General features: G+C 54.9%; 1 protein-coding gene across 1 annotated transcript in view; it reads right to left on the minus strand.

The window, feature by feature from the left end:
* Positions 1 to 14,490, minus strand: part of SLC12A5 (solute carrier family 12 member 5) — a 30,565-nt gene extending 16,075 nt beyond the window's left edge. The window contains exons 1-11 of the mRNA XM_060030704.1: positions 14,439 to 14,490; positions 8,708 to 8,802; positions 8,228 to 8,359; positions 7,706 to 7,852; positions 6,842 to 6,896; positions 6,211 to 6,341; positions 4,004 to 4,245; positions 2,987 to 3,198; positions 1,201 to 1,371; positions 793 to 891; positions 587 to 644 (exon numbers count right to left, since the gene is read on the minus strand). Of these exons, the coding sequence (XP_059886687.1) occupies positions 587 to 644; positions 793 to 891; positions 1,201 to 1,371; positions 2,987 to 3,198; positions 4,004 to 4,245; positions 6,211 to 6,341; positions 6,842 to 6,896; positions 7,706 to 7,852; positions 8,228 to 8,359; positions 8,708 to 8,802; positions 14,439 to 14,490 (1,394 nt within the window). The remainder of the gene's footprint in view (positions 1 to 586; positions 645 to 792; positions 892 to 1,200; positions 1,372 to 2,986; positions 3,199 to 4,003; positions 4,246 to 6,210; positions 6,342 to 6,841; positions 6,897 to 7,705; positions 7,853 to 8,227; positions 8,360 to 8,707; positions 8,803 to 14,438) is intronic.
* Positions 14,491 to 16,326: the final 1,836 nt, after the last annotated feature.

The raw sequence follows: 16,326 nt of genomic DNA on the forward strand, positions 1-16,326 counted from the left end.
CCCTCCCCCTCCTACTTTCCTAGGTAGTCTCTACCACTCAGCGCGTAAAGTGGGAAGGAGAGATGAGAAAGCGTGAATAAGGCACTCCCACAGCATCTCCTCTTGCCCGACCCTCTGGGACTGGATCGCAGCCTCCATAACCCCCAGGCTTTGCTTTATCGCCACCCCTACTGCTCTGCGTTTCAAGTCTTTTGACAAGTATGGTGACCAGCTCCAAAGAGCTCCTTCAGAACAAAAATCATTAGTTATTTATCTTTGTTATTTATCCCTGCCCCCAGAACCCTGGACAGTAGCTAACACATAGACATCCAGGAAGTAGTAAATGAATTAGTAGATTTTAAAGAAAAAGGAAAGGAAAGGATCGTTATCTTAAAGGAAATCAGACACCACTCATACTTCTTGAGTTGGAGTGACAAGAAAAAGGTGAATTATAAGAAAGTGAGTTGACAGGCAAACTCTGTGGCCTCCCTCCCACAAGGCCCCTTGCCCACGTTTCAACTACCCTGCCAGGCCTGTTTCCCAGAACCCGGCCCTCCATGCCCCCCCGCCCCCCCAGAACAGGATCCTCCCTGATCCCCTTACTTACTTGTCCCGAAGGACGACCCCCTCGATGCAGGCCCCAAACAGAACAACGGAGCTGATGTCTGCAGCGGAGGATGAAGGAGAATCCCCAGGGTGGCGCTGTCCTTCCTCCCCACCCCTCCTGAGCCAGCCAGGTGAGGCGGCAGCTTCAGAAGCCCTCCATCTAGCCCTCCCCACCCACGGTGGTCCCTGCCCAGCAGTGAAGGATACAGACCGCGGAGGTGGTGGCGATGGCCAGGATGGTGCCAGTGGGAATTGACTTCTGGGCATCCCGCAGGTCCCCAGAGCGGTTAGAACCAGCCATGATCCCTGTGAACAGAGGAGCAGCTAGGACAGGAGCCACAGGAGACCAGACAGACTGAGAAGAAAGGACATCAGCCTCAGAGTCAGGAAGCCGGGGATCTAGTCCTGGTCCACTGACTCCTATGAGACCTTGGACTTGTTACTTGGCTTCTCCGGGCCTTAATTCCCTCACCTGTCTGTCCAGTGGGAACTGAACTGTTGGCTCCTGCCTATGTAATGGGGCTGTTGGACTCAGAAATTCCCCACATCGTGACTGACTCTCTCCCTACCCATCCACTCCCAGCCAGAGTCCTCCCTTTCTGAGCTCCCCTTCACCTGTGACCGAGGGGAAGTAGATGCCAACCAGCAGGGTGAAGTAGGAGGTCATATCGCTGAAGACATAGGGATGGTCCATGTCGACAGGGGTACCATCTCCCAGGCCCACCGAGGGCATCCCACGCCTTTCCACAATCACCCCCTTGGTCAGGTAGGAGCTCCAGAGGTTCTCTGTGGGAGAGACAGGATGCTCAAGGAGAAGACCAGACGTCAGGGTGCCAGAGCTCTGGGGCCAGGAGGTGGGGTGGGCAGAAAGAAGGGTCAGGGTCAACCACCTCTCGCTCCCCCTGGGCCTTATTTCCACCAACACTTCCGAAGCTCCCGCTTTGGGCCAGGTCATGTGCAGGGACTTTGCACATGAATCAGATCTAGTCCTTGCCCTCAAATGGTCCAGTCTACTGGGGGACATAGACACACACATCTCAGGCTGATTCAGTGTGTCCCAAACTGATCTCACCACCTACTCACTCCAAATGGCTCCTTTCCTATATCCCTTATTTTGGTAAATGACACTACCATCAACTCAGAGAGCTTGGCATTGCCCTCAACTGCACCCTTTCCCCATCTCCGTTTCAAAAATCTCCAACTCCTGTCCCTTATTCCTCCTAAATATTTCTCAAATACGCCACTTCTCTCCTTTCCAGGGTTCCTCCACTTCTGCACTAAATGTCAAATTCAGCAATAATTGTGATGAGAACAGGTAATTCTTGTGTGGAGGGCTGTCCTGTAGCGCTGTAGGGTGTGGAAGAACAGCCCTGGCCTCCGCCGCCGGATGCCAATAATAAGCCTTCAGTTGTGATAACGCAAAATGTCTCCAGACGTTGCCACACGTCTCCTGGGGGGCAAAGCAGCCCTGGTGGAGAGCCACTGTGTCATTCCCACTGCTGTCACTCCGTCACTCCAGGTAAGAAAACCACCAGCTCTCACCTGGACCCAGCATCAGCCTCCTCCTAGACTCCCTGACTCGGTCCCCTCTCTGCTTTCAGCCCATCCACGTGAGCGCCAGAGTGAACCTTCACAAGCAACAAGCTGACCCGGTCCGTCCCTTTACTCAGAACCCTTTGGTGGCTCCTCGTTGCCCTCAGAACACCGTCCAAACCCTTCAACGCGGCTTCCAGGGCTGACCACAGTCAGGCTCACGCCAGCCTCTCCAACATCATTTCTTGATTCCCCTCCTTCCTTTGTACTTTATGCCCCAGTCACACCAAATTACCTGTGGTTGGAAGGACACAATATGCTCTTCTGTGTCTGCATACTTTTAGGCAAGCTGTTCTTCTGCCTGTAATTCCCTTATTCCCTTTGTATAACTGAAAATCTCTTATTTGTCCTTCAAAACCCTTCTCAGATGAGTCCAGGAAGCCTTGTCTCACCACCTTATACACATGACCACTCCCTCCCTTGGGAGGTCTCTGTTCATTGAATGCACACCTACAGATGTCCTAATTTATTTGCTATTACTTCTGCCTCTGCTATTAGACTCCTTGAGGCCAAGAACTGTGACTTATTTATGTTGTGTTCCTGGTGCCCAGTGCAGTGCTAGGCAGTTAGCAGGTACTTAGCGAATACTTGTTAAGCTGATAACTTTCTTTCCCACTAGGTGGTAAGGTACGCGAAGGCTCCCTTTCATCTCTACCTCTCCGTGATCCCAAGGATAGAACATGGCCCAGAGTAGGTGCTCAATTAAAACTGATCGAATTTAACTGAATCCCAAGGAGTCCCTTAATCCTGTTTAAGCCACAATCCCTGCAGCATTCCCTGGACACCAGACCTCTTCCCTCCCTCAGACCTTTGATGAGGCCACTGGCAGCGCCAGGAATGCCCTGGATCTCCGTGACATTGTTTCGGGTGAAGTACTCATCACAGGTGGCGTTGAGGAATCGGGAGGAGCAGAAAAGGCCCCAGAGCCGTGTGGTCACTGTCTCATTTCCTTCCCAAGCCAGCTTGGCACAGACATCAAAGCCATGGCGAGACAGTGTGCGGTTCCCCAGGAGGCAGATCCTAGGGAGAGAAACAAGGGAGGAGGGTGGTGAGGGACGTAGCTTTGCCCTGGTTTCACAGTAGAATCGCCATGGGAGCACGAAAAACATAGATGCCAGGGCCCCATATCCAGAGATTCTGATGTAATTGGGATGGAGCCCAGGATCTGTGTTCTTTCAAAGCTCCCCACAAGTGATTCTTTTCTTTCCCCCAGGCCCTGGGAGTCCTAATCCCTGGACCACCAGGGAATTCCCTCCCCCCAAGTGATTCTAATATGCAGCCACGGCAGAGAACCACTGCTTTCGGGCGATGCTATTTCAGCACCGTGGACAGCAGTCTCCGTGTGCCGTTCTTCTGGGCAGTGGGATGTAGGGGAATGTGCCCTAGGGAGAGAGGCAGAACCAACAGGGATCTGAGCCCCGAGACCCTCTCTTCTATGTCCTTTCCCATGATAGGGAAGGTGTTTAATACTAAGAGGTTGTCACATTCCAGAAGGTTGTCTCTACCCAAGAAAGGTTACCTAACACAGACCGGTCTTCCCTTTAGACATTGTTCCACTTGGCTCTTCCTAAGTCCACCTCACCAGCCAGCCCTTGACCCTCACAAGGAAAACTGTGCACACCTCCAAAAAATGTTATCCCATCCTAAAGAGATTTCCCTTAAACCAGGAGAGGTTTTCCCTCCCAAGGGAGTTTATTGTAAATCCACAACCACTCTGATTCTGAGAGATGGGGGCAGGGGGGTTGGCAGACACTAGTGTGAAGGCCCTGAAACCAGTCCAGGGAGGAGGGGGAGGATGCCTGAGGCTCAGGGCAGTAGCACTTACGGGAAGTTGGGTGGGTCAAAGGCAGATTTGATGACCCCGGCATAGATGGCCAGGATGGAGAGGATGACACAACCCAGGAAGACAAGGGCAAACTTGTTGACATACTTGACGCCCACAAATACCACAGTGGCCATGCAGGTGAGCACGCAGGTGCCGTACACACGCATATTGTTCAGCATGGCTGCCGCCTCCCCACTGGCATCTTCTGCCTTGAAAATGGCCATAGCTGGGAAGAGGTAAGCCTGTGGGAAAGGGGTGCAGAGGTCAAGTAAGTAGGTAACCCACTAAGTAACCAACTAAGAATCACCCCAAGGAAATAACCTGAGGTGCAGGCAGGGCTTTGGAGAAAAGATACGCATCACAGCATATTTACAGTAGTACAAGACTGGAAATGACATCCAATGATAGGGGAATAGTTAAGGAAATCATGGTCTAGCCTGCAAGGACTATTATACTGTCATTAAAAGATTGTATTGCAGAAATGTTGGGAGCAATTATTAAGTTCTATTCTTTTGTTATCAAGTATAGTTCTTAATGATTATTTATTGTTTTTATTATTTCAATAAGAAAGGCAGATATAAATTAGACATTCATCTCTAGAGGATTGGGTAAATAAATCATGATATTTCCGAATAGACTATGTAGCTGTTAAAAAGGACAACATAGATTTATATGAACTGACTCAAAAAGGCTATCCATGTTATATTAGGTAAAAACAATCAATTTTTGAAAAGAATGTGTCTTATCTCATTTTTGTAAATATATATGTGTACTTACATGTGACTATATACACACATATGTGTATATATGTCTGTCTGTGTGTAGATACATCAAAATGTTAACAGTCGTTTCCCCTGAATGGTAAAAATGTGAATAATCTTTATTCTTTTTGCACATCTGTATTTTCCATAATTTCTATACTAAATATTAATATATTTATATTCTTACAAAAGTTATTTTCACTTGTGATATTTGCAAAGAGGGTCTTGCATGATTAGAGAAAGCTATAGAGTTATATTTTCTAAAGACAGAATACAATATCACAAAATACTAGAAGGACGCACCCAATGATAGTGATGATTTGCCTTAGGAGACTGGTATTTCCTTTTTTACATTCTTTGATTTTTTTCCAATTTTATGCAATGGGTAGAATTGCTTTTATAATAGTTCTTTGATTTTGTAAAAGCCATAGAGGTCTATTATTATTCTCTCATAATTTGGCTTTTGGGGTCCTTTATTCCCCATCTACCCTCCCTGCCCCTGGACTCCTCCATTCCATCCCAAAACCAGAAGCTGCAATATCTGTTAGTTCTAGTTCTCTGAAGCCGAGTGGTTGGGTGGACAAGCACGGGCTTCAGGGTCAGGAAGACACAGGTTCATATCCCTTCCATACATCCCTTAAACTCTCTGAGCCTTGCTTTCCGCATCCATAAAATGGGGACATCTTCTAACTAATGCAAGGGTCGTGAGGATAAAATAAAATGGTACGTTGAAGGCCACGGGGCCTGGGTAGAGTAGGGGTTTGGGAAATAAATGTCAGCCCCACTTTCTATATACCAAGGAACCCTCTTCAGCTCCCACCTCACCTCCTCCTGCAGGGGCAGGAAGAACCGAGACCAAAGTCAGCAGCCGTCCACTTCGAACACTGCCCAGGGACCTGACTTCTCATCAGTCACTGCTTCTAACAGATCTCTTTCTCAGCTCCCTCTTCTTCTCCTCTGCCATCCGCTAGCCATCAGCCCCCTACCACTAACATTCACAGAGTGCTTAGCACTGTCCCTGGCACACAGTAGGCAATCACTGTGTGACATGACTTATTATTTCTTATTTCATGATTTTACTCTTCCCAACCCACCTCTGCCACTCGGTAGCTGAGTGACCTTGAGCAAGTCATTTCACCTGTCTGAGCTTATCATTTGTAAAATGGGCATGATAATACTTAAACCTCATGAGGATTCAGGCTAATGACCGTAAAGCACTTGGAACTCTGCTGAGAGCACAGTGGGTGCCTGATAAACGACAGCTGTTCATGTTACATAATTAGTGTATCCTGTCTCCCCAACTAGACTGTGAACTCTTTCCAGACAGAACCGTGTCTGATTTTCCCTTGGCCTTACTTAGTGACCCAGCCTACAGGAGGTGTCCAGGGAGCATCAGTTAACTGACTGACAGCCTGGGGCCCACACCTCCTCCTTGGCCCCTCTCACCAGCAGGATTTCGATGGTGCCCAGGATGTACATGGCCCCAGCAAACGTAGTGCCCAGGTAGAAGCAGAGGCCCACAGCGCCCCCAAACTCTGGACCCAGAGACCTGGAAATCATGTAGTAGGAGCCGCCAGCTGCAGAAAAAACCCAGTATCAGCAAGAGGTTCGAGGGGCACTGGGCTGCCGTAGGGGATGAGGGAGGATCAGAGACAGTGGTGGGAAGGAGGATGCTCTGGGCCTCCCAAGCCTTACAAGCTGTAGCCCTAGGACTGAAGGGAGACCCAGCCAGACGCTCTGAGTGGCTTCTCTAGCACTAATTCCCACGTTGCTAATTACCCCTCTAAGGAGGTCATGGCTCAGAAAATAGGATGATGGAGAGGAGGATCTCAGGCAAAGGGAGGAGATCTTGCATTGCCCCATTCAACGCCATCAACACCTCTGTCCCCTCACCTTCACACGGCTGCCCCCATCTATCCCACAAAAACGCCGTAACCCAGCCCCCGAATCTGCGGTATTGCTTCTCTGGGGTCCCGATGGTACCCAAAGCCCAGGACACTGTCCCTCCTTCCAACTACCCAGGCCTCCCTCCCAACCATCCAGGCCCCTTCCCCTCCAAGAAGCCCCAGTCACATACCAGGCACAACACCATTGGTTGCAATTGCACTCATGGAAATGGCCGTGAGCATCGTCTGTGAGGAGAGAGATCGTCAGAGTGGCGAGTAGGGTGGGGGCCAAACCTTCTACCCCATAAACACCCGCCAGACCCACAAGTCCTCTTCCATCAAGCTTGTCCTCGGTCCTGTTCCAACTCCTACTCCTGCCAAGTCCTTCTTGTCCAGAAAACCCCTTCTTCACCAAGCACATGAAAGAAACGCAAGCTATAGCATCAGAGAGCTCTGGAAACCCCAGCTTGGCCTCTGACCAGCTGTGTGACCGGAGACAAGTCACTTCAGTTCTCTAAGCCTCAGTTTCTTCATTTATTAAATAGGCAGGTGTACTAGCTTCAGCACTGGCTACTCACACGCAGAGGGGGCTCAAGGGTCACATGTGAGGAAACGTAAATGTCGTGAGAAGTAGGTGGTTAGTGAACATGTGATTTTTTTAGAGAGGATGGGAATAATTCAGTTACAAAGCTGTTTGGGACCCGTAATCCCATTTTTTGTGAGTCAAGACCTACTGAAATGTTAACTACTGTGAGACTGTAGGTGAGTTTTATTTATTAATGTACACCTATCTTTTTCATCAATGAGTCTGCGGTACCTGTGTAATTACAGCCAAGCACACACACACAGCCAGGTGAAACCTGGTTAATAGCCATCAGGGACTAGCCTGTGAGATGCTGGAAGGACCAGGCAGACCTAATTTACTCTCAAAGATTACACGCAGTGGTTCCTATAAAAAGATCAGGTCTCATGCTTCCCCCTCCTCCCCCTCCCCCCGCCAGGTCCCTGCTCAGCCCCAGCTGCCAGGCGTCAGGAGAGGGGAGCGTGTCACTCACACAGGAACAGCAGATGAAAACCATGCAGAAGGACTCCATGATGCCCGCGATGCCCACCACCCAAGTGAGCCGCAAGAAGAGGATGACACCAAAGATGTTCTGCAGGCACGGTAGGTACACGCCCATGAAGGTGCCCATGCGGGGGGCCTGCCAGGGAGGCCAGCGTCAGTTTCTGCAGCCCCCCAGTCACTGCCAACACCCCAGGCCCACTCCTCCTACCCCGGCCCCTCCATCCCCCACTTTCCTCTTCTCTTCATCCCCGTCCCTTCATCCCTCTTCCCTCTGATTCTCATCTTGCTTCCCTCCTCCCTTCAGGCCTCTATCACCTACCCTTCAAGCCTCCCCTCCCTCTCCCCTCCATGTCTATCCCTCACCTCCCATCCCTTCCCCTCCCTCAGCATCCACCTCCCATCCCTCTGTCTCCATCATGCACCCCTCCATCTGAATCCATCTTTCCTGCCCCACCCCCTCTCCCCTCCCACCCTCCCTCCTCCCTCAGCCCTTCCTCCCCGAGGCCCTCACCTGCACCGGCTTCTTTTTTCCACCCTCATTGTTTTCTGCCTCTTCGTGCTCCCTACTTCCCTGAGGCAGGTTGGTGTAGTTGGCCAGGCCACTGAGCAGGGAGGACACCATGGGGCTGGTGTCCATCTCCTCCTGTGGAGGGAGGCTCTCAGTGTTGGGAGGCTAAGCCCTGGTCGGGGGTGGGGGGGCTAGACGGTAGGAGGCCGAGAGAGATGCAGACCAGGGGCAAACCGTTGAGGCTAGGATGAGATGAGCAAGGACGAGGAGAGCAAGGAGAACAGGGAGAGAGCGGGTTGGGGTAAGAAGGGGGATAGCAGGGGAAAAGGGGAGGAGAAGAAATGACAGGGAGGTTCAGGGAGGAAGGTGGACCTGAGGGAGAGATGGAGAGGAGGGGACTGTTCCCCAGGGAAGGAGGGAGGGGGTGGCTGACGAAGGCGGAGGTGAACTGTGGGTGGAGGCCCAACTCCCCTGGCAACCCACCTCAAACAGGGCCATGTTCTTGCCATCATACTCCTTCCCCTTCTCTGTGTCGGTGCTGTTGATGAAGGGGCTGCTCTCCTTGGGGTTGCCATCACCTGAGAAGGCGGAGGAGTCAGGGGCCTGGCACCAGCTGGTTGTGGCCCACATACCTGGGCGTCCAGCTGAGTGGCCGCTTTAACTCTCTGAACCTCGGTCTGCACATTGGAAAACTGGCGCTAATACAACCTCCCTTGCAGAATTTTAGTTGACAGCGCATACGAAGAGCCTAGTGTGCTCCCTGGCTCGTACGGGGTATTTAATGAACGTGGAAGTGCTCCCTTGCTCTTGGGGGTCCTACTTCATTCACCAGGGCACCCTAGACTCTCCAGCGTCCCCTCCTTGACCACAACTAGCCCATCCTGGTGTTTGGGGGTGGGGGGAAGGCAGAGAACCCTGCAGCTGAGGCCCCAAGGATACTCCACCTCTTGGAAGAGTGACCCCCCTTTGGCATCTCCTGTGTCTCTCATTCATCTTCAGTCAACAAGTATTTACTGGATGTCTCCTGTGTGCCAGCGTGGGCATGGGCATGGGGGAGTAAAACACAGAATAAGACACCATCCCAGCCCTTGGGGAACCCAAAGGCAGGGGAGATAAACCAGCAGCCAGGAATTTCCAACCCAGAGGATAAGGTCCGTGGTAGAATATGAAAGAAGAGCTGTGGTAACACAGGAGAAGTGTTCAGTCCAGCCTGGGAGGTCACGGAAGGCTTCCCAGAGGAAGTGACGTGTCGGCTGAGAACTGAAGGATGAGTAAGAGCTAGACTGGGAGGGAGGCGGGAGGGTGTTCCAGGCAAATAGAACAGCAGAACAGCATGTTCGATGGCCCAGAGGTGAGAGTGAGAGGAGTGGGTCAGAGGAGCTGGAGGAAGCTTGATCCGGCAGGAGTCTAAGGAAGGAGTACGGTGGGGTGGGGGGCAAGGATGGGGAGTAGCATGTAAAAAAAAAGAGGCTAGGAAGGTAACTGCGGGCCGGGTCCTTAAATGACTAGCCAGCCATGTTAAGGATTTTGGACTTCATCCAGAGGACAATGGGAAGTCATTGAAGAGTTTCAGGCAAAAAAACACCATGAACAGATTTGTGTTTTAGAGCAATTGCTCTGGCCTTTAGATGAAGAATACAGAAGCTAGTTAGGGACTTTCAGAAATCTGGGCAAGGGCCAATGATACCCAGACCAGAAGCAGGGCGGAACAATGAATAGACTCCAGAATTATTGGCACACATTTCCATGCCAGATATTTGAGGATGTGGGAAGGAGGAATCTGGGATAAGGCCTGGGTTTCTAGCATGGGTAAATGGGTGGATATGGTGCTATTTAATAAACAGGGGAGGGCTTCCCTGGTGGCGCAGTGGTTGAGAGTCCGCCTGCCGATGCAGGGGACGCGCGTTCGTACCCCGGTCCGGGAAGATTCCACATGCCGCAGAGCAGCTGGGCCCGTGAGCCATGGCCGCTGGGCCTGCGCGTCCGGAGCCTGTGCTCCGCAACGGGAGAGGCCACAGCAGTGAGAGGCCCGCGTACCGCAAAAAAATAAATAAATAAACAGGGGAGAGAAGGAGATTGGGGGTGGGGAAGTTGCTGAATTTGATTGCTGGTGAGGCGCTATAGGACACCCAAGTGAATATGTCCAGAAGCACTTGGATGTACGGATCAGTCTGGGTCCCAGGAGAGAGGCCAGACAGGAGGAAGACATGGGGGTAGCCCATGAAAAGGCGTGTAGGAAGTGTGTGAAACCGTGTGCCTGGAGATCATCCAAGAAGAAAGCCTCTAGGGCATTAAGGAGAGGGTCCTTTCAAAGAGATGTAAGGGGCCCTCCACAGACACACTCCCTTGGCTTCAGCCATCACACTTTCTCAGTTTCAGGGCTGAACCCCAGCAGTAGACATCTCTTTGGACTCCGGAGAAACTCGCCAATGACCAAAACAGAAGTGAAGTTGAGGCCCTACATATTCTGAATTTCCTGTCCCCTCATCTCCTGGTCCCTCTCTCTCTCCCCATCTCCCCAAATCCTCCCCAGCCTCTCCTCCTGGAAACCTTCCTTCATCTCCCAGCCAGGGTCCATCCCCAGAGCATGACCTGCTATAACCAATCTCATCCCGACTCAAAACTGTGGAAGTGATGCCTCACATCCTCAAGGGAAACCCACCACCATCTCCTGTCACCACCTCCACTTCACTCATCAAGCCAAGAACTTCTCCCAACAGGGGCCTCCACCAGCTCACTCTTCTCCTCACATATGTGGGTTCCTGGGACTTGCAGACCGGTCCTCCCAGTGGGAGCCTGGCATGTAATAGGTGCTCAGGATAAAGTCTGTGGAGGTGAATTCCCCCAGGCTCCCTTCCTGACCCCCAGTGTCTCAGAAGAGCTGTTTGGGGCCAGAGAAAAGGAGAAATAAAAGTGAGGTGGGTCCCTCCTCCTTTTAAAATGCTGGCAAGATGTTCCTATCACACTATGGTGGTAACTAGAGAGGTTGAAGGGGGATGAGGTGAGAAGAAATTTCTTAATGGTTAAGAAAACAGGCTGGAGCCAAGGAGATTTAGGTTCCAGTCCCAACTTTGGTGGCTGTGTCGACACGTTGGGCAAGTCACTTAAACTAAGCCTCAGTTTCCTACTTTGCAAAGGGATAATAATGGTGTTTAACTCATAGGGCTGTTGTGGGGATTAAGTAAAATAATGCCTGTTGGGCGTGCCCGGCACCTAAGTGTAGCTACTGCCGTTACTGTTACAATTACGATTACTAATAGACGTGGTACCCCGTCCAGCCTGGGCTCCCTATCCCACACGCCTTCCCCGGCAGCAAGATTTAGGGGCCCTGTCTCCTGTGGGACTGGGTCCCTCTCTCCACAGCGTCCGCTCTTAGGGGCAGGACAACCAGACACGAGAGCCCCCCATTCCTTTCACACCCCCTCCCCTCCTCCTTCGTGGGGGCGCGGGGCGCGTGCAGGGCGGGGATGGGGGGCGTCCCGGCCCGAGACCCGGCATCGAAGCACCTCCGCGCCGGTCTCCATGGCGACGGCGCGGGCAGAGAGCGCCGCGCGGAGCAGAGCCGGCCACGCGCCCGCAGCGGCTTATGTAACGCGACGCGCAGCGCGGAGCCGGACTCCCGGCCGGATCCCAGCCCCGAGATGAGGGCAGGGGAGGGAGCGGTTCGTAGGCTTGTCCTGGGTCCCGCCTTTCCACCCGCCGCCTGGGTGGGACGCCAGGCCCCCGGTCTCGTCTGCCAGGGCTGATTTCGTCCCCTCCCTGGAACACCGGTTGAAGGGGAGGGGTGAGCTTCATGAGTTCTCAGAGGAGCAGGACTACGAAGGGGGAACTCGCCCTGATTCCCCGGAGCCAGGAGTCAGGATGATGGGAGAGCGCCGTGCGGCGCGCGCGCGAGAGGCAGGGCCAGACTGAGGCTGAGCCCTCTCGGCCCCCCCCCCCCCCCCGCCCCCTGGGAGCTCTCCGCCCGAATCGGCTTTCAATTAAGCGGCGGCGGCCAGAGCTCCCGGGGAGGAAACAGGCTAGCGGCGCGGGCTAAGGAGCCTCCCCTGGGGGCCTGGGGCCAGGCCTGGGGGAATCCCCAAGCCAGATTGGGCGAGTAGGGGAAGGCGTCAGACCCCAAGAGGAAAGGAGACCTGGGGGCCAGAGACAATAAATATCCTTGTGTCCTTTCGTCCAGAGGAGCCTTCTTACTCTGGTCATTCCCACCTCCCCGAGGTCAGGACCAAGGGTCCCCTCCTACATTTCCAAGAACCTGAGTTAAGAGATGCCAGTGGTTGTCGGCCTGGTGGTCTTCCCTCAAGCCCAGGAGGTCCTTAGAGCCGCCTGTCATCGTCTCCAGGCACCACTGGGAGGCCTTCTTTCTCTCTCTGGGACCCAACATGCCAGACCCAGGTCCTGGCCACTCTAGTTCCAGATCCTGGACACTGATATCTAGGGAGAAAGTCTCCCCACGAGCCTGCTACACTCAGAGTCTGGGAAACTTATGGGGAGGGGTAGAACTGAAGGAGTTCCTAGTTTGACTACTGCTTCACACCCAGAGGCCACTTTTCTAGGCCACGTGAGACCCCATGGAAATCCCATGGCGCCCAGTAAGACGCCATCCTCAGGGTAGAGAAAGCAGGGACTGGGGGATTGGACCCATACCCCGTGTCTGCGAGAACAGAGTCCCCTCCTCAGAGTGGTGACATCTGAAGGGGATCCCAGGTGGACATGGCCCCCCTTCGTTCCCTAGGAACCGCGACGGGATGCCGGGCTCTGCTGCGGACTCGACTTTGCCAAACCCCCTCCCTCCCGCAGCCTAAGCCCGCTGTGGAGGGGGGCGGCTGCGGACTGAGGTAACCTCAGGGTGACTGTGGAGATGGATGAGTTAGGCAGCCAGTAGTTCCTACCCGTACTCAGCCTCAGGGAGGAAGAAGGGGTGTCAGACAAAGGATCGGGGACCCTGGTGTCCACAGACTTCCCAAGCGACCCCTTGGCTCTGACTTGGACCCAGGATCCGGAGGACTTCAAGGCCAGGCTGCCAGTCCCTGGAAGACCCTGCTCTTTCAGCCTTGGGCCACCCCTGGGGGAGGTCTGCAGGAGTCTCGGCCCAGAGGGTCAAGCAATGCCCAGGGGAGCGTTTGAGGCGCTGAGCGCAGACAGCCAGAGCGGGAGGCGCGCTAGTGCGCAAGGGACGCAGCACCGCTGGAGGGTGGGGGCTGGGGGCGGCTGACGGCCGTGCTGGGTGGCTGAGACCGCGGGGGGGCGGCGGGGGGCCCGAGAGCCCGAGGGGGTGGCTGGCCTCGCAGACCTCGGAGCAGGGAAAGCGCGGAGGAGAGTGGGAGCCGCGAACGGACTCACTCCAAGCCCCTCGGCTCCTAGCGAGTCTCCGCACCCACCGCAGCGCGTCCGCAGTGTCCGCGCCACGGCGCCAGGAATTCGGCCGCTGGGACCCCATTCCCGAGGCCTCACTGGGGAAGCTAGCAGAGCTGACTGGAAAGACTCTCCCCTGCCCCGCCCTTGAAACCACACTGCTATGCCAGGGTACTCAGAGGAAGGGGAAAGGGGGAAGAAAGGAGGGTGATCTTGCTTCCCGTCCCAAACCCACGGGAACGCGAGAGGGAGAAGGAGATTCCGCAAAGTAGAGCTGAAAATCCCCGGAGGGGGTACGCTTCGGTCTGAGGTCGGACCCCGGGCAGCTTTGGGGGAGGAGGCCCGGACCACATCAAGTGACCCCTTAAGGAGACACCGCAGCCGGACGGGGGCTGTCATATGGCTCCAATCCCCCCATAGGCACCTTCCCCCCATCTTTCAGCTGGAAGTCTCAGAGCGAGGGACTGCCGCAGACTGCGCCCCCCGCAACCCCCGCGCTCTGCGCCAGGACGCCAGGGTCCCTCCTCGGGAAGAGGAGCCCTCCTCCCTCCCGTCGAGCTACACGTCAGCCCGTTCTAGCTCTTCCAACCCCTTCCCACCGCCTCCCCCGCTTAGCTACCCCACGTCTGCCCCCGGGCCGTGGGCAATGGCAGCCCCTTGGCCCCCAGCCCTGTCCCCGGGCGCGGCGCATTCCAGCACCTCGTACAGTGCCTGGCGCATTCCAATGGAGCTGGGCTCCAGGCCGCCTTGGGCGCCCACCGCCCCGGTCAATCCCCGCCTCTCCTCTGAAGGAGGCGGCCCCCGCTCTGCCTCTAACCCCAGAGCCGCTTCCTCTCCTCGCCGCCCCCGGACCGCTGCTTACCAGGGTTGGCTCCCCCATCGCCGTCCTCGCAGTCCGTCAGGTTGTTTAGCATGGTGGCGGCGCGGCGCCGGGCCCGGGGATGGCTGCGGCGCCTCACCCGCGCCCCTCTGCCTGCCTCCGCCGCTCTCTCGCTCGCTCTAGCTCTCTCTCGCTCTCCGCTCCACGGAGGAAGAAGCTGCAGTGCCCGCCCGCCCGGCGCACACACACTCGCACACGGACACACGCTCACACCCGCGCGCGCCCCCTCTCAGCGGCGGCGCTGCTCGCCTCATCCCGTATGCAGGAGGCATGAGCCACTGGCGGGGTTTTGCGGGGGGGAGCGAGGGAGGGAGAAAGAAGAGGGGACGAGGGGCGGGCAGTGCTCTCTTGGAGGCCCCCTCGCACGAAAACTGGGGGCTTGCGCGGGTGGGATGGAGAGGGTGCTGCGGGGGATGGGGACCTCGCCTCCCTTGAGCAGACGTAGCTCCGCCCGCCCCCCACTCTCCGGCGCAGGCGGGGCCGGCACGTGGGCAGGTGCCATCCCGCGCCCTAAAAATAACGGCAGGGAACTAGGTCGCGGCCGCGGGGAGGCGGCCCCGCAGAGGCTGCCTGGCCGAGGGTCATCCGCCCCCTAGAGGGAAGATGAGGGGGGCTGAGGCGGCAGGGGTAGGGCGCCATGGAATATGGGTCCCTGGAGAGCCTGTCTGCAAAGCTGGGAAGGCCAGCCCCAAAGAACGGTGGAGAACCAGACCCTCTCCCATAATCACTGTTCAAGAGGTTGGAGCTAGGGATGTATGGAGGCCAGAGCTTTTAACCGAAGCACTGTGCTGCCCCCCGTGGGGTTCAGGGTCACTGGCTGAACTGTCTGGCTCATCCTGTCTTGAAATGGGAGGATGAATCTGAGGAGTTGCAGTGAACACTCTACTGCGCTTAGACTGATGGAAGTCTTAGCATCTCACCTCCAAGGCAAATCACTGGAGCCCAAAGACAAGGACCCTCTGACTGTGGAATGACCCTGGGAAGGAGAGGTGGTGAGGAAGAGAGAAGGCAGCAGTGAGGTTTCAGGGAGCGCTGACTCCCCACTGGGGATGGTGCAGCCTTTAGGGAGGGCAGGCGGGTCGGAGGCATGCCAGGAACAGAGTGGGGGAGGGGAGAATGAGGCCGCCTGTCCGTTTGGGACCAGATTTTCTCCCGGGGCGAGAGTGTCTAATCCCCTAATCCAGGATTGCTTTCTGAGGATTCCAGAACTGACATGCTTTCTGTGTTCCTCCCCCTCCCCTGACATCATCCCCGTAGAAGCTTGATTGTCCTGGGACCCCTCAGCACCCTTAGAATCCAGGCTTGAGCCAGGGGTGGAGAGATCTCAGGAAGCGGCATCAGAGGTTTGGACCCTTTGAGTCCCTGGAAAAAACTAATTATCCAAGGAGGAGAGCAGATCAAGGGGAAATGATTTTCAGACTCACCCAAGCCTCCAACACTAGCCCTCTAAATCCCAGGAGAGTTCCAGGGCTGGAGAGGCTCGTGTCAATCATCTTAGCTAATGCACAGCTTTCATTTTACAGGTGAAAAAGCTAAGGCCCAAAGGGTGGGGGTAAGATGACTGCCTGTGGACACTATGCCAGTGAATGGCAGAACTTGGTCTAGAATCCAGTTTCCTTTATTCCAGTTTCGGACTCTTTTCCTCAACATAACCTCTTTTTAAATGGGTCCTGCCTCCAATAGAAGGGACACGAATGCAGTCATATCCAAACTGCTCAGTGGCCTCTGATCCTTGGCTACTAAGAAAGGAACAGGGACTGGGTCGGAGATGAGCTCTCTCCCTTTTCTTGTGCTCAGCCTTCAGACGTGCAGCTGGAGTGGCCTCTCAGCTTGCAATTGGAGGTGGGCCCAGAGACCTTCAAGGATTCTT

The sequence above is a fragment of the Delphinus delphis genome, chromosome 15 (assembly GCF_949987515.2).
Source record: "Delphinus delphis chromosome 15, mDelDel1.2, whole genome shotgun sequence".
Lineage (NCBI taxonomy): Eukaryota > Metazoa > Chordata > Mammalia > Artiodactyla > Delphinidae > Delphinus > Delphinus delphis.